Source organism: Eschrichtius robustus, chromosome 20 (genome assembly GCF_028021215.1).
Source record: "Eschrichtius robustus isolate mEscRob2 chromosome 20, mEscRob2.pri, whole genome shotgun sequence".
Lineage (NCBI taxonomy): Eukaryota > Metazoa > Chordata > Mammalia > Artiodactyla > Eschrichtiidae > Eschrichtius > Eschrichtius robustus.
Window position 1 is genome coordinate 26,768,625 of NC_090843.1, and position 27,998 is coordinate 26,796,622.

Sequence of the window (27,998 nt, forward strand, 5' to 3'; positions counted from 1 at the left end):
AAAATAATAAAAGAAACCTAAAAAAACAATTGAGTGAAAACAAATGTATGAAAAATCAACTTACAGTTTTTCCAATTCAAGGGTCATCATGAGGATGCTTTCAATTGTTGTAAGTGACACTTGTGTTGTTCCCATGTCTCTGAAGGAGAAACCCAAACATGCATGATATAAAACCCAAAGACAAAAATTCTAAACTCAAAAAGATTCTTAACATGTGATTACTTCAATTCTGGCTTCTTACTTGCCATACATGATAATGCCAAAGAGCTCTTATTGAAGAAATTCAAATTTGCATCATCAAATTAATGACCTTGGTGCTGAACGGTACAATCATTTTTTATTATCTTAACTTCTCATTTTCAATTGCATCTACCTCTTTTGATCACTCTTTTTTAAAAAAATACTGTAACCCTTATTCCTTTTTGCTTTCTGGGATAAATAATATTCCTACATGCATCTACATGTTCCATATCTATATGTGTTCTTCAACACTGTTCTCATTCTCTGCTGGCTGTCTTACCCATATATATTCTTTCTTAATCCTTTTCTTTGCCAATAACTCTTATTTTCAATAACCCAGTTAAAATCTAAATTATGACTTTTTAGCCAAAGTACTCAATCTTTGACAAAAGTAAAAAAGACCAGAAATTATCTCATGAGCCATGAAACTGTTGCAATTCTTACAAATATTTTAAAGCTGGCGATTTAAAAAGATAAGAATCTTCAACTGTTGTCAAAGGATTACGATTGAGAATTCTGAAAAATGGATTGGAATTTAAATTACCTGCATTTTCAATTACTTCCATGAAAGCTTATATTCATTTTTTTTGGTACGGAACGTGAAAGTTTAAAAAAAAATCATTTTCTGTCTTTACCTGTAAATCACCCTTAGCATCTGTAAAACACTCTCTCATTGGGAACTACCCAGGTCTCTAGATGATAAAGTGGAGAAGAGAAACAAACAAACAAACAAAAAAATAGAAAAAAAAAGTGGTTAGCAAAGAAAAAGTATGCCAAAGAACTTCTCAGGTTAAAAACCCTAGAAGTGACTATGCTGGTAGGAAGCCCTTGTTCTGTAAAAAAGTACTATTTCTAGTGTCTTCCATAATTCCAGGTGTTTTTCTTTCATCTCTACAAATTTTTTAAATTTCATGATTTAAACTACCCAGTTAAAGACAAAAATAGGGCTAAGTCCTTGGTTCTGGAGCCAAAGAAGAAGAGATAAATCCAAGAGGAACTGGTGAAAGCCATACTCCCATCACATAGTCCCATGTGTATTCTTGCATCATAGCCTTTGTTACTGTGTATGATGTAATCACCTGTTTACTTGTCAGTCTCCCAGATTGCCAGCAACTTGAGAGCAGGGACCACACTTTATTGTCATTATTATTCCTGTGCCTGACATAGTGCCTAATATTTACGAGGTATTTAATAAATGTTTGCTGAATAAATAAAAAACATTTTGTTTATATATCAATAAAATAAACAAATTAAGTTTGGGGAACAAAATTTTATTCCAAAATGCTGGAATAGATTTTCTTCTTAGTTGTTTCTTTCTTTTTTTCTTTTTTCTTAGTTCTTTAAAATAAATAAGGGGGAAAAAAACCCCAAAAGAAACAGGAAGAAAGAAAAGAATATCTGACTTCAGGTTAACTCTACTCAAGAATTAATAATGTATTTTGCGAATATTATAAAGATAATTATCAAAACTAATATCTTTTGGGTTGCCAGGCATCTGTGATCAGCATTTAACATTTAATCCTCACAGTAACATTATGTGATAGATATATTACCCCATTGTACAAATGAGGAAACTGAGGCACAGAGAAGTTATATAACTTGTCCTAAGTCATCAAGCTAGTAAGAAGCAGAGCTGGAATTTGAACTCAGTTCTGACTCTAAAGCCTGTGTTTAACTTGAATGAAAAAAAAGGGGGGGGGGTTTAAAACATCTGTTACTTTAACCTTAATTTTGAGAGCACTAAATATAGAAATACCTTTTCAAACTTCATCTACCCATCTGGGAAAGCCTCTATGAGAATGATATTTTCTCTTTTTATTTATTTATTTTTCTTTTTATTTATTTTTGCCTTAATCACCTCCCATGATAAATATTTAATTAGCCTATGGTCATTGAGACTTTAGAGATTTTAAAAAATATTGCAGGAAAATCAGTAAAAATGATGGAGGAAGGACATCTGAAAATTCATCCCTCCATAGAAGCAACAATAACAATAACAACAACAACAACAACAACAAAACTGGCAAAAATGGTCCGAAACAACTTTTTCTGAACTCTGGAAATTTAACCAACAGGCTTGCAGCAAATTGGGGAGCAATTTATTCAAGGAAAACAAATTAATTTCTCTAAGAACAATGAGATCTGTGTTGCTTTAACTTGTCCTTGACCTTTGCTCTCCATGCCAGTGGTAGCCTTGAAAAACAGCCCACATCCCTGGTACCAGGAGGAGCAGCATGGACTGGGAGGTCCTTCAAAGCCTCATTCCCAAAGAACTGTCATTGTTTTACATGTCTGGTGGTCCCCTGGAAGACCTCACTTGAAAGACTTGACTTTGACCTGACTGAGAGCTGTCTAGTGAGAAAAGCCTCTCTCCTCAGGTGACATTTTTGGAAAACATTTCCAAGCAAGTATTTTAACATGGCGGTTGCATGAGGCAATGGATAACAGTTTGGGGCAAAAAACAGCCCAACCAAAAAGCTTAAAAAGAAAAGCTGAGGAATGAGATGTCCACAGAGACTTTGAAATGTTCCAATGTATTCCTGGGAAACTGGAAGACCACAAGACATATTCCTGGGAATCTAGGAAAATAACTGTTAGCATTAATAAATGAGTTCAGCAAGGTTGTAGGATATAAGATCAATATTATTTCTACACACCAGCAATGAGTAGTCCAAAAATGAAATTAAGAAAACAATTCCATGTGTAACAGCATCAAAACAAGTAAAATACTTAGGGAAAAATTTAACCAAGTAAGTGCAAGATTCACACTGAAAAGTACAAAAGTGTTGAAAGAAATTGAAGAAGATCTAAATAAATAGAAAGATATGCTGGATTCATGGACTGGAAGATAATCTTATTAAAATTTCACTACTTCCCAAATCGACCTATGGTTCCGTTGCAATTCCTATCAAAATCCCAGCTGACTTCTTTCCAGAAATTGCCAAGCTAATTCTAAAATTCATATGGCAATTCAAGGGAACAGAATAACCAAAACAATGTTGGTAAAGAACAAAGTGGGAGGACTCACACATCCTGGTTTCAAAACTCAGTTCAAAGCGACTGCAATCACAGTGTGGTACTGGAATAAGAACAGACATGTAAATCAATGGAACAGAATTGACAGTATAGAAATAAACCCTCATATTTATGGTCTATTGATTTTCAACAAGGGTGCCAAAACAATTCAATGTGGAAAGAACAGACTTTTCAAATGATGCCGGGACAACTGTACGTCCACACACAAAATAATGAAGCTGGACTCCTACACTTCACACCATATGTGAAAATTAACTCCAAATGGATCAAATACCCAAATGTAAGAGCTAAGGCTATAAAACTCTTAGAAGTAAACACAGGAGTAAATCTTTATGACCTTGCATTAGACAACAGTTTCTTAGATATGATACCAGAAGCACAGGCAACCAAAGGTAAAATAGATGAATTGGATTTTATAAAAATGAAAAAGTTTGTGCTTCAAAGGACACTATCAAGAAAGTGAAAAAACATACAGAATGGGAGAAAATACTACAGGTGGGAAGAATAAGATGCAGTTGGGAGAAGAAAAGTGTAGTAGTTGCTAGGTGTGACAATCTCAAAATTTTGAACTATTACAAATAAAACAGCCACCCTAAATCACCCCAAAGGACAGATCCAAGTTATTTTTGTTTTTAGCGTTTATGCCTTTCTAAATCTGAGAAACTGCCAGGATTCTAGTACACAGCAAAAAGTGATGACAACACCCTGAAGTGTGTAAGCTTTTGTGTGTACATAGCTATCTAAAGGAAACCAATGCTAGTTGACTGGGGGAGCATTTGAGCGGCTCTGTGACTGCAGCTCAATTTGCCTTCAAAATGTGGCCACACCTACCTCATTGATATTCTCAACAATGGGGTAAATAATTCAATAGGGATAAGGCTTTGATTTTCCTCTTATTCTCTCTTAGTGCTTATGTTCTTGGTACAATATTGATGTACCACAGACAAGCCAGCATGTGAATGTCCTCTGTCTGGTTAAGTTATATAGCCTTTCTACATTGTAGAGTCCTTCAGTTTCTAAAATCATGGAGCTTGTATTGTTAGAACCAATGAAGTGACTAAAAGAATTGTTAAAAATAAGCCATCAGTCTGGACCTGCATAGGTGAATGAAGGAGAAACACTTTAAAGTCAGAAAAAAAAAGTAGACTTAACATTTAGGATTATCAACCACTGCTGGTTTTCCATAATATATTTCATGCCTGATTTTATCTGAAAGAGATATGATTACTACTACCATTCAGAAAGTGGTACTTTATTAATTAATAAGCTCTTGGCTCAACTTTGAGGTAGATTTCGGATTTAAAATAGACTACCACACTGCTAACTACTTCACCTGATGTTTGTCAATGACAAAGAGGCTTCATTAAAGAAATCTACTGACTTATAATTACCTGAAACCCGGTGATGAATCAAGGTTTTTTTTTTTTTTTTAAACATCTTTATTGAAGTATAATTGCTTTACAATGGTGTGTTAGTTTCTGCTTTATAACAAAGTGAATCAGTTATACATATACATATGTTCCAATATCTCTTCTCTCTTGCATCTCCCTCCCTCCCACCCTCCCCATCCCACCCCTTTAGGTGGTCACAAAGCACCGAGCTGATCTCCCTCTGCTATGCGGCTGCTTCCCACTAGCTATCTATTTTACATTTGGTAGTGTATATATGTCCATGACACTTTCTCACCCTGTCACATCTCACCCTTCCCCCTCCCCATATCCTCAAGTCCATTCTCTAGTAGGTCTGTGTCTTTATTCCCGTCTTGCCACTAGGTTCTTCAGGGCCTTTTTTTCCCCCCTTAGATTCCATATATATGTGTTAGCATACTGTATTTGTTTTTCTCTTTCTGACTTACTTCACTCTGTATGACAGACTCTAACTCCATCCACCTCATTGCAAATACCTCCATTTCATTTCTTTTTATGGCTGAGTAATATTCCATTGTATATATGTGCCACATCTTCTTTATCCATTCATCCAATGATGGACACTTAGGTTGCTTCCATGTCCTGGCTATTGTAAATAGAGCTGCAATGAACATTTTGGTACATGACTCTTTTTGAACTATGGTTTCCTCAGGGTATATGCCCAGTAGTGGGATTGCTGGGTCGTATGGTAGTTCTATTTGTAGTTTTTAAAGGAACCTCCATACTATTCTCCATAGTGGCTGTATCAATTTACATTCCCACCAACAGTGCAAGAGTGTTCCCTTTCCTCCACACCCTCTCCAGCATTTATTGTTTCTAGACTTTTTGATGATGGCCATTCTGACCGGTGTGAGATGATATCTCATTGTAGTTTTGATTTGCATTTCTCTAATGATTAATGATGTTGAGCATTCTTTCATGTGTCTGTTGGCAACCTGTATATCTTCTCTGGAGAAATGTCTATTTAGGTCTTCTGCCCATTTTTCGATTGGGTTGTTCATTTTTTTGTTATTGAGCTGCATGAGCTGCTTGTAAATCTTGGAGATTAATCCTTTGACAGTTGCTTCATTTGCAAATATTTTCTCCCATTCTGAGGGTTGTCTTTTGGTCTTGTTTATGGTTTCCTTTGCTGTGCAAAAGCTTTTAAGTTTCACTAGGTCCCATTTGTTTATTTGTGTTCTTATTTCCGTTTCTCTAGGAGCTGGGTCAAAAAGAATCTTGCTGTGATGTATGTCATAGAGTGTTCTGTCTATGTTTTCCTCTAAGAGTTTGATAGTGTCTGGCCTTACACTTAGGTCTTTAATCCATTTTGAGTTTATTTTTGTGCATGGTGTCAGGGAGTGTTCTAATTTCATACTTTTACATGTATCTGTCCAATTTTCCCAGCACCACTTATTGAAGAGGCTGTCTTTTCTCCACTGTATATGCTTGCCTCCTTTATCAAAGATAAGGTGACCATATGTGCGTGGGTTTATCTCTGGGCTTTCTATCCTGTTCCATTGATCTATATTTCTGTTTTTGTGCCAGTACCAAACTGTCTTGATTACTGTAGCTTTGTAATATAGTCTGAAGTCAGGGAGCCTGATTCCTCCAGCTCTATTTTTCGTTCTCAAGATTGCTTTGGCTATTCGGGGTCTTTTGTGTTTCCATACAAATTGTGAAATTTTTTGTTCTAGTTCTGTGAAAAATGCCAGTGGTTGTTTGATAGGGATTGCATTGAATCTGTAGATTGCTTTGGGTAGTAGAGTCATTTTCACAATGTTGATTCTTCCAATCCAAGAACATGGTATATCTCTCCATCTATTTGTATCATCTTTGATTTCTTTCATCAGTGTCTTATAATTTTCTGCATACAGGCCTTTTGTTTCCTTAGGTAGGTTTATTCCTAGATATTTTATTCTTTTTGTTGCAATGGTAAACGGGAGTGTTTTCTTAATTTCACTTTCAGATTTTTCGTCATTAGTGTATAGAAATGCAAGAGATTTCTGTGCATTAATTTTGTATCCTGCTACTTTACCAAATTCATTGATTAGCTCTAGGAGTTTTCTGGTAGCATCTTTAGGATTCTCTATGTATAGTATCATGTCATCTGCAAACAGTGACAGCTTTACTTCTTCTTTTCCGATTTGGAATCCTTTTATTTCTTTTTCTTCTCTGATTGCTGTGGCTAACACTTCCAAAACTATGTTGAATAATAGTGGTGAGTGTGGGCAACCTTGTCTTGTTCCTGATCTTAGTGGAAATGGTTTCAGTTTTTCACCATTGAGGACAATGTTGGCTGTGGGTTTGTCATATATGGCCTTTATTATGTTGAGGAAAGTTCCCTCTATGCCTACTTTCTGCAGGGCTTTTATCATAAATGGGTGTTGAATTTTGTCAAAAGCTTTCTCTGCATCTATTGAGATGATCATATGGTTTTTCTCCTTCAATTTGTTAATATGGTGTATCACGTTGATTGATTTGCGTATATTGAAGAATCCTTGCATTCCTGGGATAAACCCCACTTGATCATGGTGTATGATCCTTTTAATGTGCTGTTGGATTCTGTTTGCTAGTATTTTGTTGAGGATTTTTGCATCTATGTTCATCAGTGATATTGGCCTGTAGTTTTCTTTCTTTGTGACATCTTTGTCTGGTTTTGGTATCAGGGTGATGGTGGCCTCGTAGAACGAGTTTGGGAGTGTTCCTCCCTCTGCAATATTTTGGAACAGTTTGAGAAGGACAGGTGTTAGCTCTTCTCTAAATGTTTGATAGAATTCACCTGTGAAGCCATCTGGTCCTGGGCTTTTGTTTGTTGGAAGGTTTTTAATCACACTTTCAATTTCAGTGCTTGTGATTGGTCTGTTCATATTTTCTATTTCTTCCTAGTTCAGTCTCGGCAGGTTGTGCATTTCTAAGAATTTGTCCATTTCTTCCAGGTTGTCCATTTTATTGGCATAGAGTTGCTTGTAGTAATCTCTCATGATCTTTTGTATTTCTGCAGTGTCAGAGGTTACCTCTCCTTTTTCATTTCTAATTCTATTGATTTGAGTCTTCTCCCTTTTTCTCTTGATGAGTCTGGTTAATGGCTTATCAATTTTGTTTATCTTCTCAAAGAACCAGCTTTTAGTTTCATTGATTTTTGCTATTGTTTCCTTCATTTCTTTTTCATTTATTTCTGATCTGATCTTTATGATTTCTTTGCTTCTGCTAGCTTTGGGGTTTTTTTGTTCTTCTTTCTCTAATTGCTTCAGGTGCAAGGTTAGGTTGTTTATTCGAGATGTTTCCTGTTTCTTGACGTAGGCTTGTATTGCTATAAACTTCCCTCTTAGCACTGCTTTTGCTGCGTCCCATAGGCTTTGGGTCGTCGTGTCTCCATTGTCATTTGTTTCTAGGTATTTTTTCATTTCCCCTTTGATTTCTACAGTGATCACTTCGTTATTAAGTAGTGTATTGTGTAGCCTCCATGTGTTTGTATTTTTTACAGATCTTTTCCTGTAATTGATATCTAGTCTCATAGCGTTGTGGTCAGAAAAGATACTTGATACGATTTCAATTTTCTTAAATTTACCAGGGCTTGATTTCTGACCCAAGATATGATCTATCCTGGAGAATGTTCCATGAGCACTTGAGAAAAATGTGTATTCTGTTGTTTTTGGGTGGAATGTCCTATAAATATCAATTAAGTCCATCTTGTTTAATGTATCATTTAAAGCTTGTGTTTCCTTGTTTATTTTCATTTTGGATGATCTGTCCATTGGTGAAAGTGGGGTGTTAAAGTCCCCTACTATGATTGTGTTGCTGTCGATTTCCCCTTTTATGGCTGTTAGTATTTGCCTTATGTATTGAGGTGCTCCTATGTTGGGTGCATAAATATTTACAATTGTTATACCTTCCTCTCGGATCGATCCCTTGATCATTATATAGTGTCCTTCTTTGTCTCTTGTAATAGTCTTTATTTTAAAGTCTATTTTGTCTGATATGAGAATTGCTACTCCAGCTTTCTTTTGATTTCCATTTTCATGGAATATCTTTTTCCATCCCTTCACTTTCAGTCTGTATGTGTCTCTAGGTCTGAAGTGGGTCTCTTGTACACAGCATATATATGGGTCTTGTTTTTCTATCCATTCATCCAGTCTGTGTCTTTTGGTGGGAGCATTTAATCCATTTACATTCAGGGTAATTATCGATATGTATGTTCCTATTCCCATTTTCTTAAATGTTTTGGGTTTGTTATTGTAGGTGTTTTCCTTCTCTTGTGCTTCTTGCCTAGAGAAGTTCCTTTAGCATTTGTTGTAAAGCTGGTTTGGTGGTGCTGAACTCTCTCAGCTTTTGCTTGTCTGTAAAGGTTTTAATTTCTCCATCAAATCTGAATGAGATCCTTGCTGGGTAGAGTAATCTTGGTTGTAGGTTTTTCTCCTTCATCACTTTAAGTATATCCTGCCATTCCCTTCTGGCTTGCAGAGTTTCTGCTGAAAGATCAGATGTTAACCTTATGGGGATTCCCTTGTGTGTTTTTTGTTGTTTTTCCCTTGCTGCTTTTAATATGTTTTCTTTATATTTAATTTTTGACAGTTTGATTAATATGTGTCTTGGCGTGTTTCCCCTTGGATTTATCCTGTATGGGACTCTCTGTGCTTCCAGGACTTGATTAACTATTTCCTTTCCCATATTAGGGAAGTTTTCAACTATAATCTCTTCAAATATTTTCTCAGTCCCTTTCTTTTTCTCTTCTTCTTCTGGGACCCCTATAATTCGAATGTTGGTGCATTTAATGTTGTCCCAGAGGTGTCTGAGACTGTCCTCAGTTCTTTTCATTCTTTTTTCTTTATCCTGCTCTGCAGTAGTTATTTCCACCATTTTATCTTCCAGGTCACTTATCCGTTCTTCTGCCTCAGTTATTCTGCTATTGATCCCATCTAGAGTATTTTTAAGTTCATTTATTGTGTTTTTCATCGTTGCTTCCTTCCTCTTTAGTTCTTCTACGTCCTTGTTAAATGTTTCTTGCATTTTGTCTATTCTATTTCGAAGATTTTGGATCATCCTTACTACCATTATTCTGAATTCTTTTTCAGGTAGACTACCTATTTCCTCTTCATTTGTTAGGTCTGGTGTGTTTTGACCCTGCTCCTTCATCTGCTGTGTGTTTTTCTGTCGTCTCATTTTGCTTATCTTACTTTGTTTGGGGTCTCCTTTTCATAGGCTGCAGGTTCGTAGTTCCCGTTGTTTTTGGTATCTGTCCCCAGTGACTAAGGTTGGTTCAGTGGGTTGTGTAGGCTTCCTGGTGGAGGGAACTAGTGCCTGAGTTCTGGTGGATGAGGCTGGATCTTGTCTTTCTGGTGGACACGTCCATGTCTGGTGGTGTATTTTGGGGTGTCTGTGGCCTTATTATGATTTTAGGCAGCCTCTCTGCTAAGGGATGGGGCTGTGTTCCTGTCTTGCTAGTTGTTTGGCATAGGGTGTCCAGCACTGTAGCTTGCTGGTCGTTGAGTGAAGCTGGGTCTTGATGTTGAGATGGAGATCTCTGAGAGATTTTTGCCGTTTGGTATTACGTGGAGCTGGGAGGTCTCTTGTGGACCAGTGTCCTGAAGTTGGCTCTCCCACCTCAGAGGCACGGCCCTGATGCCTGGCTGGAGCACCAAGAGCCTTTCATCCACACGGCTCAGAGTAAAAGGGAGAAAAAATAGAAAGAAAGAGGATATAATATAGTGAAGTAAAATCAAGCTATTATAAAGCAAAGCTATACAGACAAAATCTCACCCAGAAGCACATACATATACACTCACAAAAAAAGGAAAAGGGGAAAAATTAATATATCCTGCTCCCAAAGTCCACCTCCTGAATTTGGGATGATTCGTTGTCTATTCAGGTATTCAACAGATGCAGGCACATCAAGTTGTTTGTGGAGTTTTAATCCGCTGCTTCTGAGGCTGCTGGGAGAGATTCCCCTTTCTCTTCTTTGTTCGCACAGCTCCCAGTGTTCAGCTTTGGATTTGGACCCGCCTCTGCGTGTAGGTCGCCTGAGGGCGTCTGTTCTCCGCCCAGACAGAACGGGGTTAAAGGAGCAGCTGCTTCGGGGGCTCTGGCTCGCTCAGGCCGGGGGGAGGGAGGGGTACAGAGGAGGTGGGGCGAGCCTGCAGCGGCAGAGGCCTGCGTGACGTTGCACCAGCCTGAGGCGCGCCATGCATTCTCCCGGGAAAGTTGTCCCCGGATCACGGGACCCTGGCAGTGGCGGGCTGCACCGGCTCCCAGGAGGGGCGGTGTGGAGAGTGACCTGTGCTCGCACACAGGCTTTCTGGTGGCGGCAGCAGCAGCCTTAGCGTCTCAAGCCCGTCTCTGGGGTCCGCGCTGATAGCCGCGGCTCGCGCCTGTCTCTGGAGTTCATTTAGGCAGCGCTCTGAATCCCCTCTCCTTGCGCACAGCGAAACAAAGAGGCAAGAAAAAGTCTCTTGCCTCTTCGGCAGCTGCAGACTTTTTCCCGGTCTCCCTCCCAGCCAGCTGTGGTGCGCTAACCCCTTCAGGCTGTGTTCACGCCGCCAACCCCAGTCCTCCCCCTGCGATCCGACGGAAGCCCGAGCCTCAGCTCCCAGCCCCGCCCTCCCCGGCGGGTGCACAGACAAGCCTCTCAGGCTGGTGAGCGCTGCTCGGCGCCTAGACTCTGTGCGGGAATCTCTCTGTTTTTTCCTCTGCGCCCCTGTTGCTGTGGGATCCGCGCTGATAGCCGCAGCTCATGCCCGTCTCTGGAGCTCGTTTAGGTGGCGCTCTGAATCCCCTCTCCTCTCGCACCAGGAAACAAAGAGGGAAGAAAAAGTCTCTTGCCTCTTCGGCAGCTGCCGACTTTTTTCCGGACTCCCTCCCGGCTAGCTGTGGTGCACTAACCCCTTCAGGCTGTGTTCACGCCGCCAACCCCAGTCCTCTCCCTGAGATCCAACTGAGGCCCGAGCCTCAGCTCCCAGCCCCGCCCGCCCCGGCGGGGGAGCAGACAAGCCTCTCGGGCTGGTGAGTGCTGGTCGGCACTGCTCCTCTGTGCGGGAATCTCTCCGCTTTGCCCTCCGCACCCCTGTGGCTGTGCTCTCCTCTGTGGCTCCGAAGCTTCCCCCCTCTGCCACCCGCAGTCTCTGCCCACGAAGGGGCTTCCTAGTGCGTGGAAACCTTTCCTCCTTCACGGCTCCCTCCCACTGGTGCAGGACCCGTCCCTATTCTTTTGTCTCTGTTATTTCTTTTTTCTTTTGCCCTACCCAAGTACGTGGGGAGTTTCTTGCCTTTTGGGAGGTCTGACGTTTTCTGCCAGCGTTCAGTGGGTGTTCTGTAGGAGCAGTTCCACGTGTAGACGTATTTCTACTGTATCTGTGGGAAGGAAGGTGATCTCCGCGTCTTACTCTTCCACCATCATCTCTCTCCCCCCCCATGAATCAAGGTTTTGTGGGACCTGAACCTCATCTACTTTGGGAAATCCTATCTAATAAAAGCATGCAAAGTTATGAATACAAAAATCGCTAGGACCCCTCTCAAGACCTCGGAAGGGACCTATGCAAGTAAGGAGCCCTGAAGCCTAAGCGTCATTGAATTCATGATAAATCCACCTCAGCTGGGGCCCTTTGCCAAACTTATTTAATGCAGGCAACTTATAAGCACCCCAGTAATATGTCATTATAGGTAGTCAAATGACTTAAACTCGAGGGTGGTATCTTCCCTTGGTGGCTTGCCTTTGCAAAGAGATGCACTAAAGTTTGTATCTCACCATGGCAAATGTTTCCTGAAGCAAATTAGCTTTGTCTATTAGAAAGAATTAGCCCAAAACAAAGACTTACTATACTGTGACAATCTTTTGAAAGTAACTGTGAATGAGTTTTAGGAGCACAGTACTAATTTATTTCCAACACCAGATAGTTTTGATGCTTTCACTACCGTTTTCTGTCATTTAAGAGGAACACAAATTCAAAAGGAACAAGTTGGTGCCTCTTGCATTACAAATCTTTTCTAACCGACCACCCATTTTCTACTTCATCACCCACCTCCTCACCTTGTTACCCTGCTGAACAGATGCTAGAATGGCTCTCATATATGTTTTCCCATCAACATCCATCTTTCTCCTTCCAGTATGAAAGCTTCTTGGGGACAAATTCCCTGCCCTATGCATCTTTGTATCCCCAGCACTTAGTACAGTGCTGACACACAGTGGGCATGGCACTCAGTGAATGTTTTTGAATGAATTCATTAATTTTTAAACTGTGATTGATTGATTGACTGATTTCCACAATGTATTTTCCTGTGTTGCCTACATAACTCTAGTGAAACTCTGATTCTTATAAGGAACTCTTGGTGTTATAGGATGTTTAGGAAACGTGGTGAGTTTAAGACGTTGTATTGACGCTACTAAAACCTCCTGGTGAAGGGACCTCATGAGCCTGCTCTCCGGTGTGCTGGCAAAAGAAAAACTGACCCTCGGTGCTCTCTCCCCAAGGTAGGCATCAGCACACTAACAAGGGAAAGGAAGGAGGCCGCTAAAGATATGTATCTGCAGGAATTGCTAATCCAGCTCCAGATACAGCCTCAACACCTTCATTAACCCAAAATGAACTGTGTGAAACTGGATTTCTGAACCACAAGACAGGTAAGAGAGCCTTTTCCAAAGCCAGGTGTAGAAGAGCTCTTTACCTTGAGTCTAAAATCGCCTTCGGGCCATTGAACGTACCCACTATCATTTCCTTGTGTCATGAGAAATCACAGAATTTTTGAGCTGAAGGGGTGTAAAACCCACACTTCTTACTGAAGAGTAGTCAGCAAAGAAAGTATATTGAATTAAGCTACAGCAATGTATTTTCTTTATATTTCTCACACTACAGCTGAACACAAACAACGTCTTTTTCCATACCTCAAAGCTTCCTATTGGCCACAGATAATTCACGTCAGAGATATATGCTTTTTGAAAAATAATGTTCTGGGTGGCTGGGGAGAGCCCTGTGGTGGGTGTTCAGGAATTCTTTCTGCTTTGCCATTTAAAAGAGCTAATAATGGTTGGGGAAGCACCCACACCTTTTGCTCCCTGAAGAATTCGGTGCTAAACTTAGTCCTTTGTAGCTCTGTGTTGCATACATTTTAAGAAGTTAGGAACTTTGCACATGAGCAGGAATCAAAGTGAAATTCAAAAGTGGAACTTCGTGGACCATTCGCATATTGGAGAGGCATCAGTGGGATTCCATGACAATGCTAATTTGAGTGTTTTTGCTTGGTGCCTTTTATTGCCCGTGCCAAAGATCAGTACTATGGAAAGCAGAGCGATTCATATATATGAGTTAAACAAGTCTCTTGGCCTCTTTGTACCTTAGTTTCCTCATTTGAAAAAAAAAAAAAAAGGCTCTCAAGACATACTTTCCAGAATTCATACTGGGCTTACACCCAGCTTACCAATAACTGCATGATGTTTTTACACACAGTTTTTTACATGTATTCATCTTCTATTTCACTTACAACTTGTATAAAAACTGCATTCCATGCCAGGTCTGAAACGTTCCAAAGCTCAGTTCTGTGAGTAAATTGCAACCAAGATTTCTACAAAAAAAGACACAAGCAAAAGGAGAAGAAAAATATATATTCTTTCAGAACATTTATCCTTTGGCAATAATTCTAATTTATATATGATGAAACATAACAACACTACTCCCTCCATACGCTAAAGAAATCTCACTGTGGAAGACATTATGATTTATACTTTAATGATTATATATGTGGTGCATTAGATACAAAATAGTAAATGCTCATTAAATACTTGTGTTAAGTGATCTTTATTTCTCTAGAAAGGCAGCACTATTGACATTTTGGGCTGGATAATTCTTTGCTGTGGGAGGCTCTCCTGTACACTGTTGGATGTTGAGTAGCATCTCTGGCCTCTGTCCACTAGATGCCAGTAGCATATACAGTTCTGACAAGCAAAAATGTCTCCAGACGCTACCAAATGTCACCTGCGTGCAAAATCACCCTGGTTGAGAGCCACTGCTCTATAATGATTCACTCTGATCTGTGTAATAATTCTCACACTAATCTTTGCTAGAGACAAAAAGGATTTGCTACAAAATTTTAGTAGTGATTTTAATCATATTTCCAAAGGAGTAACAAATTAATTTTATAAAAAATTAAGCTTTACAAAAATTCCATATATAATGAAGTTATACTTGTAACTTACATTACCTGCAAAAAAGGTAGTGGTTCAAACGTACGTCTTTCAATAGACTGTATTTTATTGCAGGATAAATCTCTAGGAAAAGGAAAAGGAAAATATTGCCTCAATTAGCTATTAGATATCTAATTAGTAGGAATAACTAGTAGAGGTTAGAATGATAATAATAAATAAGAAGCTTTGGTCTAAACTCCAAACCTTAGGAATTATTATTTGAACCTTCCAGAGCCCCTAGCCCTGACTTCACCTCTCTTAAGAGTCTCACCTTCAGGATCTTCATAAATTAAATATACAACTATAGATCTTGATAGATTTTGGAGGTAGTCTTTCCTGAGAGCAGAAGCATTGATTAGATTCCACCTTCTGTGGTCTCATCAAATTCTAGATTATGAGCTCAAAGTTTTTATCTCTATATATCATTATAATTTCTAATATTAAAAGGAATATTCTTATGTTTACACACTTCCCAGTAGAGTTCTGTTTTTCTAGGCCAATTCATTGTGAGATGAAATAAAAGATACCCTTTCACACAACTTGAAAGGAAGTTACTTCTGTCATTAATATGTAACTTTAATTCAGTATTACACTTCCTATCATATTGACTTTTATTCGAAAATACCTACTCTTGACTATTGCCGACTATCTTATTTCCATTGATTCCAGCTTAGTCTCTCATTTCACCTGGATGGGTATAACTCTCTTCTGACTGGTTTTTCCATCTCTACCCTCTCCCTTTCTAAGCCATCCTCCACGTGATCACCAGATTAACTCTCTGGAAGTGGTTCTCAAATACCAGCATCACTTGTGAACTTCTTGAAGATACAAATACTCAGCCCTACTCTGGACCTCTGGAATCAGTAACTATGGGGATGGAGCTTGTGTTTTCACAAGCCCTCCAAGTGGTTGGTTCTGTTGCAGGCTAAAGCTTGTCCTAAAGCACTGCTGTGGTAACATGGTAGCTTGACATGTTATCCTTGGCTTGGCCTCCAAAGCCCTAGATGATCTGGCTCTAATCTCCTACTCTTCCCACTTGCACTCTACAGGTACTCAGAGTATTCTTCCTGTGTTTGGCCTTTCTCCCACTTTCCTGTTGCAAGCTTATTCTTCCCAAGGTGTCTGTCATTGATACCCAATGGCCCTTCGAGGTCCCGTTTAAACAGCATTGCTCTAGTAACATCTTCCCTGATCCAACTTGAAGTCTTTTTTCCCTCTTTTGTGCTCCAATAGCAACTTATAGCTCTCATTGCCCGTATTCATTTCTTTCTTTAAATATAGCTATTTTTGCAACCCATTTCCTCTGAGCGTAAACTCCTTCAAAGTATGGACTAGATCCTGCTTATGTGCATCGTCTATCATGTTTAAAACCAACGCGTGGGCATAAAGCAAACTCAAATATTTATAAACTCAACAAATAGCTGGGGAGTGGATAGAAGGAGGAAATGACTGTTTTAAAAGAAAGGTAGTTTTATGACTGCATGGTGCCTCCACAGCACTTTGTCATTATGGTTTGAGCTTATATGTTTATTTTCACTGGGAGATCATGAGTTGCTAAAAGGAGTCCTGTCTTACCCATCTTCGTGTTCACAACACTAGGCATAGTGCTGATTAGCATATTCTGTTTTCGCTATTTTATTGATTGGCATTTTTTTAAAGAATGAGAATAATTATGCTAACATGAAATAATCAGATTATAAAGTATTTCATAGTAGAAGTAATGAAGGGCCTATTCCACTGTGCAGTTATCTGATTTGTTTTTCTCCAAACTGTGTTTGTCAGGTTTGGAGCCCACATGGCAGAGAAGAAACTAATATAAGGGTGATTGCCCCTTAAGGCTTGGAAGGTTTTATAATTAAAAGAACTATTTTTAGGGTCATGTGAGGCTCTTTATACCCACTTCCCTTAAGGCTTTTATATTTGCAAGAAGAATCTATTTGCTAAAGAGGATCATTAATTGGCTTAATAAGGATTAATGACATACACAGCTTTAGATGCCATGGACAAAGGACAAACCTGAGCTTTTATAGCAAAAAACACAGTTATCTCCTTATCCCTAAATAAAAAGAAATACTAGGCAAGCATTTCCTCTTTGATAAAGAAGCTGGAGAGGGAATTCCCTGGCAGTCCAGGGGTTAGGACTCAGCGCTTCCACTGCTGGAGACCTGGTTTCAATCCCTGGTCAGGGAACTAAGATCCCGCAAGTCGTGTGGCGGGGCCCAAAAAACAAAACAAAACAAACAAACAAACAAAAAACAGAAAAAAAAAGGCTGGAGAGATTTTTGTTAGGGGCATTTCTGATATGCTTATTTAGTGTAAGCATTTCTAAATATACCACTTAACCATCATCTTAAACATTCTTAATATTGGTATCACAATTCCTGCATCGAAATCCTTAACAACAGTTTGTTCTTTTGGTAACTTAATGTGTTCTTGACAATACTGATTTTATTTTTAAGATTTTTTTTTGGATGTGGACCATTTTTAAAGTCTTTATTGAATTTGTTACAATATTGCTTCTTTTTTTTTATGTTTTGGTTTTTTGGCCATGAGGCATGTGGGATCTTGGCTCCCTGACCAGGGATCGAACTCACACCCCCTGCATTGGAAGGCAAAGTCTTAACTACTAGACCACCAGGGAAGTCCCTTGACAATACTGTTTACATAATTCACCTGCTTAAATATTTAATATTTAAATGTTAATTTAATTTAGATTAAATTATCAAAGTTATGAGTTAATGGCATTCATATTAATGTAAGTGTTCTATATTTTCTTGTCCTGTAGGGGACAATTTGAGGTTAACTTTAATGCCTCTCATTTCACTAAACCAACTTTTTCAAGCCTTTTCTGTAAAGGCCAGATAAGTCAATATTTTAGGTTTTGCAGGCCACATACAGTCTCTGTCACATATTTTTCTTCGTTTCTTTTTTTTCTCATTTACAGCCCTTTAAAAATCACTTTTAACTTATGGGCTGTATAAAAACGGACTGTGGGCCAGATTTGATCCATAGGCCATAAACAAGATATAAATACAGATGGAGAGTATATGAACACTTATATAACAAGGTTCATATGGGAGTCTATAATTGCTCAGACCTCATTACCACTTTTCCTCTACAACTAAAGTGTATTTTTCTATCTATACCTTGTCTATATAATGAAAAAATTAAAAATGAATAGGAGATATTTAGTGCGAGTGATGGGCTGGGGCCCTACACAGACTTAAAGTATTGTAGAATTTTATTGCTAGAAGAAACTGAAGACATTATCTAACTTGAACCCCTTAATTACTTTATAGATAATCTACTTTATAGATAAGAACTCATAAATAAATATGATTAACTTACAAAAATCGGAGGGATAGCAAGCCTTCAAAGGAGTCCTTATGTAATTCAGTCAAATAATTTTCACTGAGAATTCTGAAAAATGAATAGGTTATTTCTGGATCAAACTGCAAAATAACTACAACTATATACGACATAGGACTAACTCCTATATGTGGAGGAAAGCTGGGTAATGGTGCCACCTAAACAACCTAATTCTTATTTAATTTAGGGATGGTGATTTCTGCTCTGTTTTCATTTAAACCTTCTTTTCACGTCCTTTGTGTCCATCTCTCTCCATCACGCATGTTCACGCGTGTGCACACACACACACACACCCACACACACCCACGCCCCACCCACTCTTCCCACCAAATCATATAGTTAATGCCTATTCTCTAGATCACGAAGTCTCTGTTAGAACCCAGCTCTGGGTGGCACCAACGTTGCAGAGCTGCCCTTCCCTCCTCTCTTTCCCCAAACCTTATTGGGAAGTCCCACACAGAACTGTACCAGGGCAAATGAAGCCATCTGATTTTTTCCCCCATTAAAAATTTTCTGAAAACTAAAATGTGCATAAAATATACGTAACTGCTCAATAATTCAATTGAACAACTGTTCAACTGTTTTATAATTACAAAACAGACCCCCACGTAATACCATTCATGTCAGGAAAGAATCCTGCCAGCATCCCAGAAGACCACGTGTGCCCTTTTCCAATCACAACCCTCTCTCTGACTTCCTAGAGGGAACCACTATCCTGACTTTAATAATAATTTCCTTGCTTTTTAAATGTAGTTTTGCCTTTTCTCTATCAGCCATAAACAACCCAGTTTAGTCTTGCTTCTTCTTGAACTTTATATAAGTGGAATCATATTATATGTATTATTTTCCATATTGCTTCTTTCATTCAACATTATTTTGTAAAATTATTTTATTTTTGCCTGTAGTATGTAGTGTTGCACGTCCAACTAAATGAGGCTTCTGCGTATTTGAAAGTGGCTAATGTGACTGAGTTGAATTTTTAATTTAATTAATTTCAATTATTTTAAAATTAAAATTTAAAAAACTGATACTCAATGTAATTATTGGAAAATGTTTATGTTAGCAACAATTTGCATATGTGATACTACATTTTTGACTGTAAATTTTATGAAATCTCAATACCGATCAAGTATTTGTAATAAAATTTAGCAACCAAATTGTGATTTCAAAGAGTTAGTATGGGAAGAAAATGTAGATTCTCTCATTAATTTTTATATTGATTACATGTAGGTATGATAATACTTTGGATATTTTTAAATACTTAGTATGAAAAAAATGTAGAATATCTTATTAATAATGTATATAATGATTACATGTTAAAATGATAATATTTTGTATATAAGGGTTAAGTAAAAGATATTAACATTTATTTCATCTGTTTCATTTTACTTTTGTTTTTAAGTGGCTACCAGAAAATTTAAGATTACTTGTGTGGCTTGCATTATGTTTCTGATGAAGTGTATGACTTCTAAGTATGATTATACCACACTTTATTCATTCAACTGTTGATGTATACAGAGATTTTTCTAGTTTTTATTTATTAAAAACAATACTGCTTTGAACATTCTTGTATTTGTATCCTGATACATATTTGCCTGAGTTTGTCTAGGATGTAATAGGGATACAAAATTGTTTCCTAAGAAGTTGTGCTATTTCAAGTTGGCCGATTGAAACATGTCAAGTCTCCACCCCTTCAGCTTCCACCAAAATCCCTAAGAATGATAGAAAAGATATAACTTAAGAATCACAACCTTAGCTCAATGTGTGGGAGCAGTTCCACAAATGCTCCCCTACCAGAAACGTCCTGGAGCTACCTACAGGGTGATCAGTTGGAATAGTGCAGTAGGAGCAGCCTACAGCACACATCAACCCCACATCTTTCCTCCTTGATCCAGGCAGCAAAAGGTGTCTTCCTCTAGGCAGGAGCAATTGGTGTTAGAAAGGGGGCAAGGTCCCAGAACCCTGGAAGAAAGGTATGCACTCCCTGACTAGCCACCAGAAGTCACCTTCCACCTCTGCCTTATTCTCAGGGGAACCCATTGGGAGTAATAAGCCCCAACAGCTCATTTCACTTCTCCCCTAAAGCTGGGAAACAAACGCAGTAGAATCTCAACTACAAAGATGAATTACATTCAGGAAGGACCAAACAATGTGAGAAAGCCAACTCCATTAAGGACAGAAAACAAAAACAAACATAAGAGCTTATACCCAATGAATCAGAGTTAACAAAGCACAAGAGGACCTTAGGATAGCACAATTATTACCCTCAGACAGATGTAAACAGATAGTGCATCCATTAATCAACTCAAGAATATACGAATGAAAAGTGTTAGCAATAATAAAAAATCTCAGTATATGAGAAGCAGAAATGACAGTTAAAGAATACATTAGGAAACTGAGAGATATAGCCAATGACCTCTCCAGAATGCAGAATGAAGGGAGCAGGAACGATTCACAGTCAAGCCTGACGCCTGGGTCTGCCAGAGGAATGTTAAGCCCTTTGCTTCCGCTGGTCTCACAATAAAGACTAGGAACATGCTGCGGGGAGGAGGGGGTGGTGTTTTGCACCTGTTTCCTATAGCTGATAAGCAGGAAGGCACATAGCCAGTATCCCAAGAGTGGAGTGAGGGAGTAGTAGAGAGAGCCAGTACAGAAGAAACTCTATAAGACATCAAAGGTAGGTTTCTCGTGCCTGGAAGAATCCCCTTCCTTGCAGGTAATATTAACAGTGGTACATCCTTCAGTAGCCTTGGGGATCTGAGCACAGGCTATGTTGCCTTGTGAAACTATTTCCACTGAGTTCTGCATTTAAAACCTTCTGCTTTTCACTCACAGTGTCTCTTGGTCACATATTTATATTAATTCCATCTCATAGCTTAATTCCAGCTCATAAATTAATTCTTTACTCATAGCTTATGAGAATTAAAATATTACTACCTGGAAACTCTGTAACTCAGTTATTAAGGTGGTTCATATTATACAGAATATAGTCACATACATTTTTAAAAGATCACTAAAACAAAAACACAAAAGACTTCAATTCCCACAAAGAACTATTGGAGCCCTGAGCATGCTTCAAAGACCCTGACCTCAATTTGAAATTCGCCATGTTAGAAGGAATCGCAGTGATTGTCAGAATACATGTTAGGGGGAATGGTCAACAGATGGTGCTAAGATTGATTGTTTTCTCACCTCTAAGTAGTGGTTTCATATTTCCATGGAAATGATCCAAAAAGAAAAAAGCCAAATCAATGTGTCCAACGACATTTATGGTAACCCTTTTCATACCTTCAAAGGTAGGAAAAAACTCTACCTCCCCATATCGCATGACAAAACTGTATGTATATACCATAAATGAAATACAAACGTCACAGGAAATGATGGTATATGAAAAAAAGCTACACAAAAGTGGAACTCATATATACTAATTATAACTTTGAACGTTGACAAGGATTCAGTAAGTACAGCAAAGAGATGGAGCTGATCCTCAACTCTTTATGGCACTGTCTTCTCTGATTGGCTGATGCCCATATCAGACTGGTTAGAGTTTGAATATCATGGTAGGACAGGGGGTAACCAAACAGTATGTATTTCAAATTAATGGGGTTTCTTTCTGTGAAGTTGTTTGGATGACAGGATAGTAGAAATTTAAAAAATAATAACGGTATATTCAGCCTAGAAGTAAAGTTTAGACTGAGAATGAGTCAGTCACCAAAAAATTACCCAAAAAGGAGCTTCAAATAAGCAATAACTGAATAACTGAAATAAAATACATTAATCTGTAGAACTCCAAATATTCATTTTGACTGAAGAAAAAATTTTAAAACTATGGGGAATCAGAGTTAAAGCTAGATCTAAAACTTTCTCACACCACGAAAATATCAAAACCAGGCATGAAGTAACATTTAAGAAAGATCCATGTGTAACTTCTGACCAGGGTTCTGGTCTAAGGCAATCTTCTGAATTTCACATTCATTCTTGATTCTGTATTATTGACAATTATCCTTCTCTCCACCTCCGTAACTTCTAGGAAATTGAGAGGGCTCAGGGTTTGTTTGTTTGATTGATTTAACTATATATATAATACAAACAAGAGGCCTTTCTGGAACTGATTTACTCTCCTTCCCCTGCTTTCTTTCTCTCCAAAGTACTTAGCAATGCTTGAAATTATATCTATCTCTTTATTATACTTATATACTTATTTTTATATATTTGTAAACCCCCTGAGAACTGGGATACTTGGGTTGTTTCATTCTTGGGCCTGAAACCCTAGCATGTAAAACAGTTCCTGGCATATAGTAGATACTCAAAAAGTATTTATTGAATGAATTCGGAAAGTGACAAGTTATCAACTATCAGATACTTTTACTTAAAACAAATTATCCATTTATCGTCACTCATGAGGATAAGTACAGGAAAAGAAATGTCTTTCTTCTCCCCTACATTTGTGACTCAATCTTTTGAGACAAGAATCCTTTGAGAATTTCAGAAAAGCAATGGTTCTTTTCCCTAAAAAACTGCACTTTCTTGAACACACGCAAAAGTGTGCATGCAATTTCGACTTGTGGATCACCCTTTTAGGGCAGAGGTCTGTGAATAGAGAGGACTGAATCCAGAGTGCCAAACTTGGATGGGAAATAAAATTACATCTCAGTTTTCACAAATCTCTAACTAAAATCAGCACTTCCTTCCATTATGAATGTAGGCAACAAACCACAGTAGATCAGCAGTATAGTTAATTTGGTCCCCAATAGAAATCACAGGTCATTTCATATCACGTATATGCTGCAGATACCTCGAAATATCTTTTTTTTCTCATCACTACCCCGGAGTTATAATATTTATTAGACCTACAACTAGATCTTGTTATTTAATGTGTTAAGAGAAGCATATTTATTACTATTTCATTAATTTTAAAAATATTCCGAAAACTATTTCAATATAGTTGGTTTCCTTTGTTTTTCTATATATTTTGACTTATTATACATTTTAAAACATTATTCCAAGAACATAAGCTTCTGCAGCTTGCCAAAGAGGTATACACGGGGGAGCAGGAGGTTAAGAAATTCTGCTTTGGGGAACCACTGACCTCAAGTTAGGAACCTCTGCTTATAAGGTATAAACCTCAAGCTGACTTAGGAATCTTCACACCTTACCAGACTCATGTTATAGTGTATCGCCTCCCAAACACATGCTTTTTAAAAATTAATTTTTTAATTTCAATTTATTTTTTAAAAATATGTCATATATATTCACATCTCAAAATTCCAAAAATATGTAGCACACAATTCAAACTTTTTCTCTTACCTCTGTCCCTCAGTCTACCACCCCCCTCCACTCCCAGAGGAAATTAAGTTATCTATTTCTTGTGCCAAATGACTTTCATTTTTCTTACAAGTTTGGGAAATAAAATCTCCAAGTTAGATACTATCATGGGAAATATAAACTACATATACTATTTAGGAAATCTGTAAATTAAAACAAATTGCCTGGTTCTAGTATTTTTTCCCTTACCAATAGGATATCAGACTAAGGGGGCATCTCTTTAAGGGTGGTCATAACACCTGTTTTTAGATTGACACTTATGTCTTTTATTATTAATTCAGAAGTCATTTATGACTTGTCTATTCAAGTTGAACTAAGGATATTACCACAGACTGTCATGAAAAATTACTTTGAATGTTTTTTTCCAAAATCACTTATGTATCTAAACTGACTTTTTCTACAAATCAATAAAAAAAATAGTAACAGAAAAATGGGCAAAGGACAGACAATTCAGAGATGAAATACAAATGTTCAGTAAACATATAAAGATATTTAAGTTTACAAGTAATAAGAAAAATTCAAATTCAGATGGGACCCCTTTTATTCACCCGGCAGATTAGCAAAAAAAAAAAAAAAAAAAGGGAGAATATCCAGTGGTGGAAGGGTGTGGGGAAATGAATGTCATCACAGCAGGATGACTGGAGTATAAGCTGGCACAACTTCTTTGAGGGCAATTAAAATTTTATATCTAAATAGTCTTCACCCCAACAATCCCATTTCTAGATAATTATTCTATAGAAATAAATGACCAGGCTCACAAAAATGCATGTACAAGGATATTCATTGCAGCAATGCAAGTAACAAGAAAACTGGACATAATCTAAACATCCTTCAATAGGGGCATTATTAAACTGTGATACATTCATACTATGGAATATTATGCAGGAGCTTAAATGAATGGGGTAACCCTCTAGGTACTGGGAAGGAAAGAAATCTAAGACATATCATGAAATGAAGGAATCAAGTTGCAGGATGTTACTTATGTAAAAAAAACATAAGAAAAACACACAAACCTATTTTGCTATCTGTAAATATGTATGTACTCAAACGTATGGAAAAGAGTCTGGAAGGATTAATACTAAACTCAAAGTAGTGGGTGGGGGATTAGGACACAAGGAGGGTTTTCACTATACCTGTTATTTCATTATTATCTATTGAGAATATAACCATGTATTACTTGTATAATGGAAAATAAGTTTAAATTGGCTCTTACTGATCTTAAAGAGGTCCTGCCAAATTTAATTTTTAAAATAAACACAGAATTTCAATCATTAGGCTGCTTTGGGATATGGAAGGGGAAATACCTTTTCTCACAGGTATTGACCTCAAAATTCTGGACCACGAGGGATCTTACAATGCAGTTAACTTTTTGTATTCATATTTGGGGAGAGTATACTCACAGCTTCTCAGCCCAGCGGTATGCCTTCCATATACTTTCATCAATGTAAGAAATAGAGTTTCCTTGGAAATTTCTGTGAAGAAACACAGTTCATATCCTTGAATAGGTAGGAAAAGAATGTAGAGACTAAGGAAAAGAATCATGGCCACCGTGTGGGGAATATTCAAACGCAGAAAAGACCAGCTTTCTAATTCCCACAGCTTATCAGCTTCCCAGTGTGCACAATTAATAAAAGCATACTGTGAGGCCACTGGCACAAGCAATGAGGCATCTCTTCAGAACCTGAACTTCCTATCTGTCCAATTTCTTGGATACATAATGCCAATTACTTTTTTCCCAAAATCACTTATGTGTCTAAAATGACTCCTACAAATCAATGAGAAAAATGGCAAACATTTATCAATATCAGCAAATGAATATAAAGAAATCCTATGCTAGGCTACACCAAAGCTTTGGCTCAGTGCCCTCAGAATCTGTCCAGGTGTTAGAAGGATACGGCAATTAGAAATTAGAGGGACTAATACGAAAACATCTCTTAAGCATATTGCATAGGGAAAAGTACAAGTTACTGAGCAAGGAGTAAAGTTATTACCTCATTAGGGGAAAAAATTGCAAAGGAAAGAGCTCGGAAGGAAGGACACACATTAAAACAGTAACAGGAGTTACCTTATTGGTAGTAGGGAAGGTGGGGTGGAATTTTCACATTTTATCCTATATACTTCTGTGACATTTCTATTTTTACACAGTGAGAATGTATCCATGAATTAGACATGTTTAAGAGAAGCTGTTAAATGCCTGAGGTTCAGTTTGAACCACTAACTCAGTGGATGACTTTGAATCTTTAGCTTTAGCTTTGTCCTCTTCCCTCAGCAACAATGTAACTGTTCAGTTTATATGCACATTTTTCACGCGAGTCAGAAATACGTCATAACGGATACCTGTCTGCCCATCTGCCTGAGGGACATTTTCACTCAAACAGAGCCTTCTGGTTGCTTTATGCTCACCAATAAAAGATGCCTAAGACTGAACTCATCTCCCTCAAAACTGACTCTGCTTCTCAACTGCTGGATTTCCACCTGTTATACCACCATCATTCTGCCCATCAACACATGTGATTTGTCTCTTTCCTGTACTACAATCCCCCAACTCTAGTCAATTACTACATCTTGTCAGTTTCTCCTCTGTAGTACTCTCGGGATTTTCTTTCTACTTCCATCACAACCACTCTAATTTGGCCCCTTCTCACTGTACTCCTAGATTTTGCTAAAGCATTCTATTTGGCCTCCCTGAATCAAGCTTTCGTCTCTAGATCGCTCTACATATGAAATCTAAAATAAGACTCTTGTTTTAATCATTTGTCTCTCTTGCTTGAAAACTTGCAGTGGCTCCCCATATCTTACAGCGTAACTTTCAAACCCCCATTGCCGATAGCCAAGGTTTATCATAATCCGATCTTTCATTGTTGCCTAACCCAATTCTTTACAGCCAGACTAATCTATTAAATTCTGATCATCCCTGCAGTCACACCTTTGCCTAGACTGTACTGCCTATTATTTTGCTGACAAATCACAGCCAATCTTTAAGTCCCAGCTAAAGATTTAGCTTATCCATGCAGCCTTCCGTGACCTCCACACCCCTGTGATTACAGGTTCTGGTGAATCACAGCACCTATCTGTATTTCTCTTAACACTTAATTATATATTACCTCCCTTTTAAGGCATATCCCCTTTCTTCCCACTTGTCATTGTCATGTTCTGGAGACAATGCCATACACTTCTGTGGCTCCCACGGTACTTAGCCCTGGGTTGGGCACAAAACGGGTGCTACATATAGAAAGCCAGGGGACAAATATGAGTTCTAGATATAACTGAGGGATTGAATAATAATAATAGCTAACACTAAAATATATGCTAGGCACTGATAGAAGACCTTTACCTATATTAACTCATCTAAATCTCCCAATGAGATTCGAGTCATGGGGAGATTTACGAGTCATAGGAGTCATCCTATGAGATGATGACTACCATAATCCCCATATCACAGATGAGGAAATTGAGTCATAAAGCCAATAAATGACAGAGCTGGGTTCAAACCCAGGTAGTCTGGCTGCGGAATCTCTACTCTTAACCACTTTGTTGTATTACCACCAATGAGACGGGGAGAGGGACATGTTGCTATAAAGACGATGGAGTAAAGGTGGGAGAAGAGTAGATGTTAAGGAATTAAATAATGGGGTAAAAAATGGAGAAGGAAAACATAAGGGCAATTAAAAGTAGAAGACTGGAGGAGAGGGAAAAATAGTAAGAAGGAGAATGAAGATAAGGAATCATTGACAAACAAAAGGTAGAAACAGAAAGTCAGTCAATGAGGGTTGGGGAGATAAGGAGGACCCAGGAAGACCTGAAGAAAGGCTGCCATGTCAGGCAGGATGCAGAGAACAAATGAGGAAAGGCGATTCTTACATGATGGTGAAGGTGCCCTTGTAGGCGTTAGGCTCTGGCTCAGGCACTCTGTGGAGCTTCCGCTTGGGGCTGAGACCAACACACGACAGCGTCTCATTTTTGCAGGTACAGAGCTCACATATGCTGATGTTTGTGGTGGCATTCTGTTCTGGCTGCTTCTTTTCTGGGGTATATTTTACACCAGGAAGACCTGTGGATACTGAATACTGAGTCGAAGGAAAAAGAACTGTCTCGGATGGCCTTGGTTGCTGAGATATGTTAACTCCCAGGTCCCCAGGTGGAACTGTGAGTTGAGTCAGGTTTGGTTGTGCAAGTGTCACCTCAGGGTGTTTTGGAGGAGGGGCTGTAGTCTGCTGTAGGGATGAAGAATGTCCAGCCTCCATAGTGGGCTCTGGAGTTGTGGTTTGCTCTAGGTCCACATGATGAACTATGACGCTGGATAATGTTGAATGCTGACCTTGATCCTTACTTGGGGTTTGAACTGTCACCTCCTGCTGGAATGGAGATTGAACTACAACCTGCTGAGGTGCCTCTGGAGGCTGAGTTGGGGTCTCCTGCATGATTGCAGAAGGTGCAGTCTCCATATTGGA

The 27,998-nt window shown here is 38.4% G+C and overlaps 1 protein-coding gene across 1 annotated transcript; it reads right to left on the reverse strand.

Moving 5' to 3' along the window:
- Window positions 1–60: 60 nt before the first annotated feature.
- Window positions 61–27,992, reverse strand: LOC137755552 (leucine-rich repeat-containing protein 37B-like). Its single transcript, XM_068531760.1, has 7 exons — window positions 27,409–27,992; window positions 24,948–25,019; window positions 18,202–18,273; window positions 14,866–14,937; window positions 14,154–14,234; window positions 685–756; window positions 61–139 (listed from the first exon to the last, which is right to left on the reverse strand). The coding sequence occupies exons 1-7, from the start codon at window positions 27,990–27,992 to the stop codon at window positions 61–63; spliced, it is 1,032 nt and encodes a 343-aa protein (XP_068387861.1).
- Between the last annotated feature and the right edge of the window lie 6 nt (window positions 27,993–27,998).

Coding starts and splice junctions, on each gene's coding strand:
- LOC137755552 (XM_068531760.1), bottom strand. CDS start 27,992: ATGGAGACTGCACCTTCTGCAATCATGCAGGAGACCCCAACTCAGCCT. Junction 25,020..27,408: donor AAGGGCACCTTCACCATCAT/GTAAGAATCGCC, acceptor GTTTCTTCACAG/AAATTTCCAAGGAAACTCTA. Junction 140..684: donor TCGCCAGCTTTAAAATATTT/GTAAGAATTGCA, acceptor TTTCTCCTTCAG/AGACATGGGAACAACACAAG.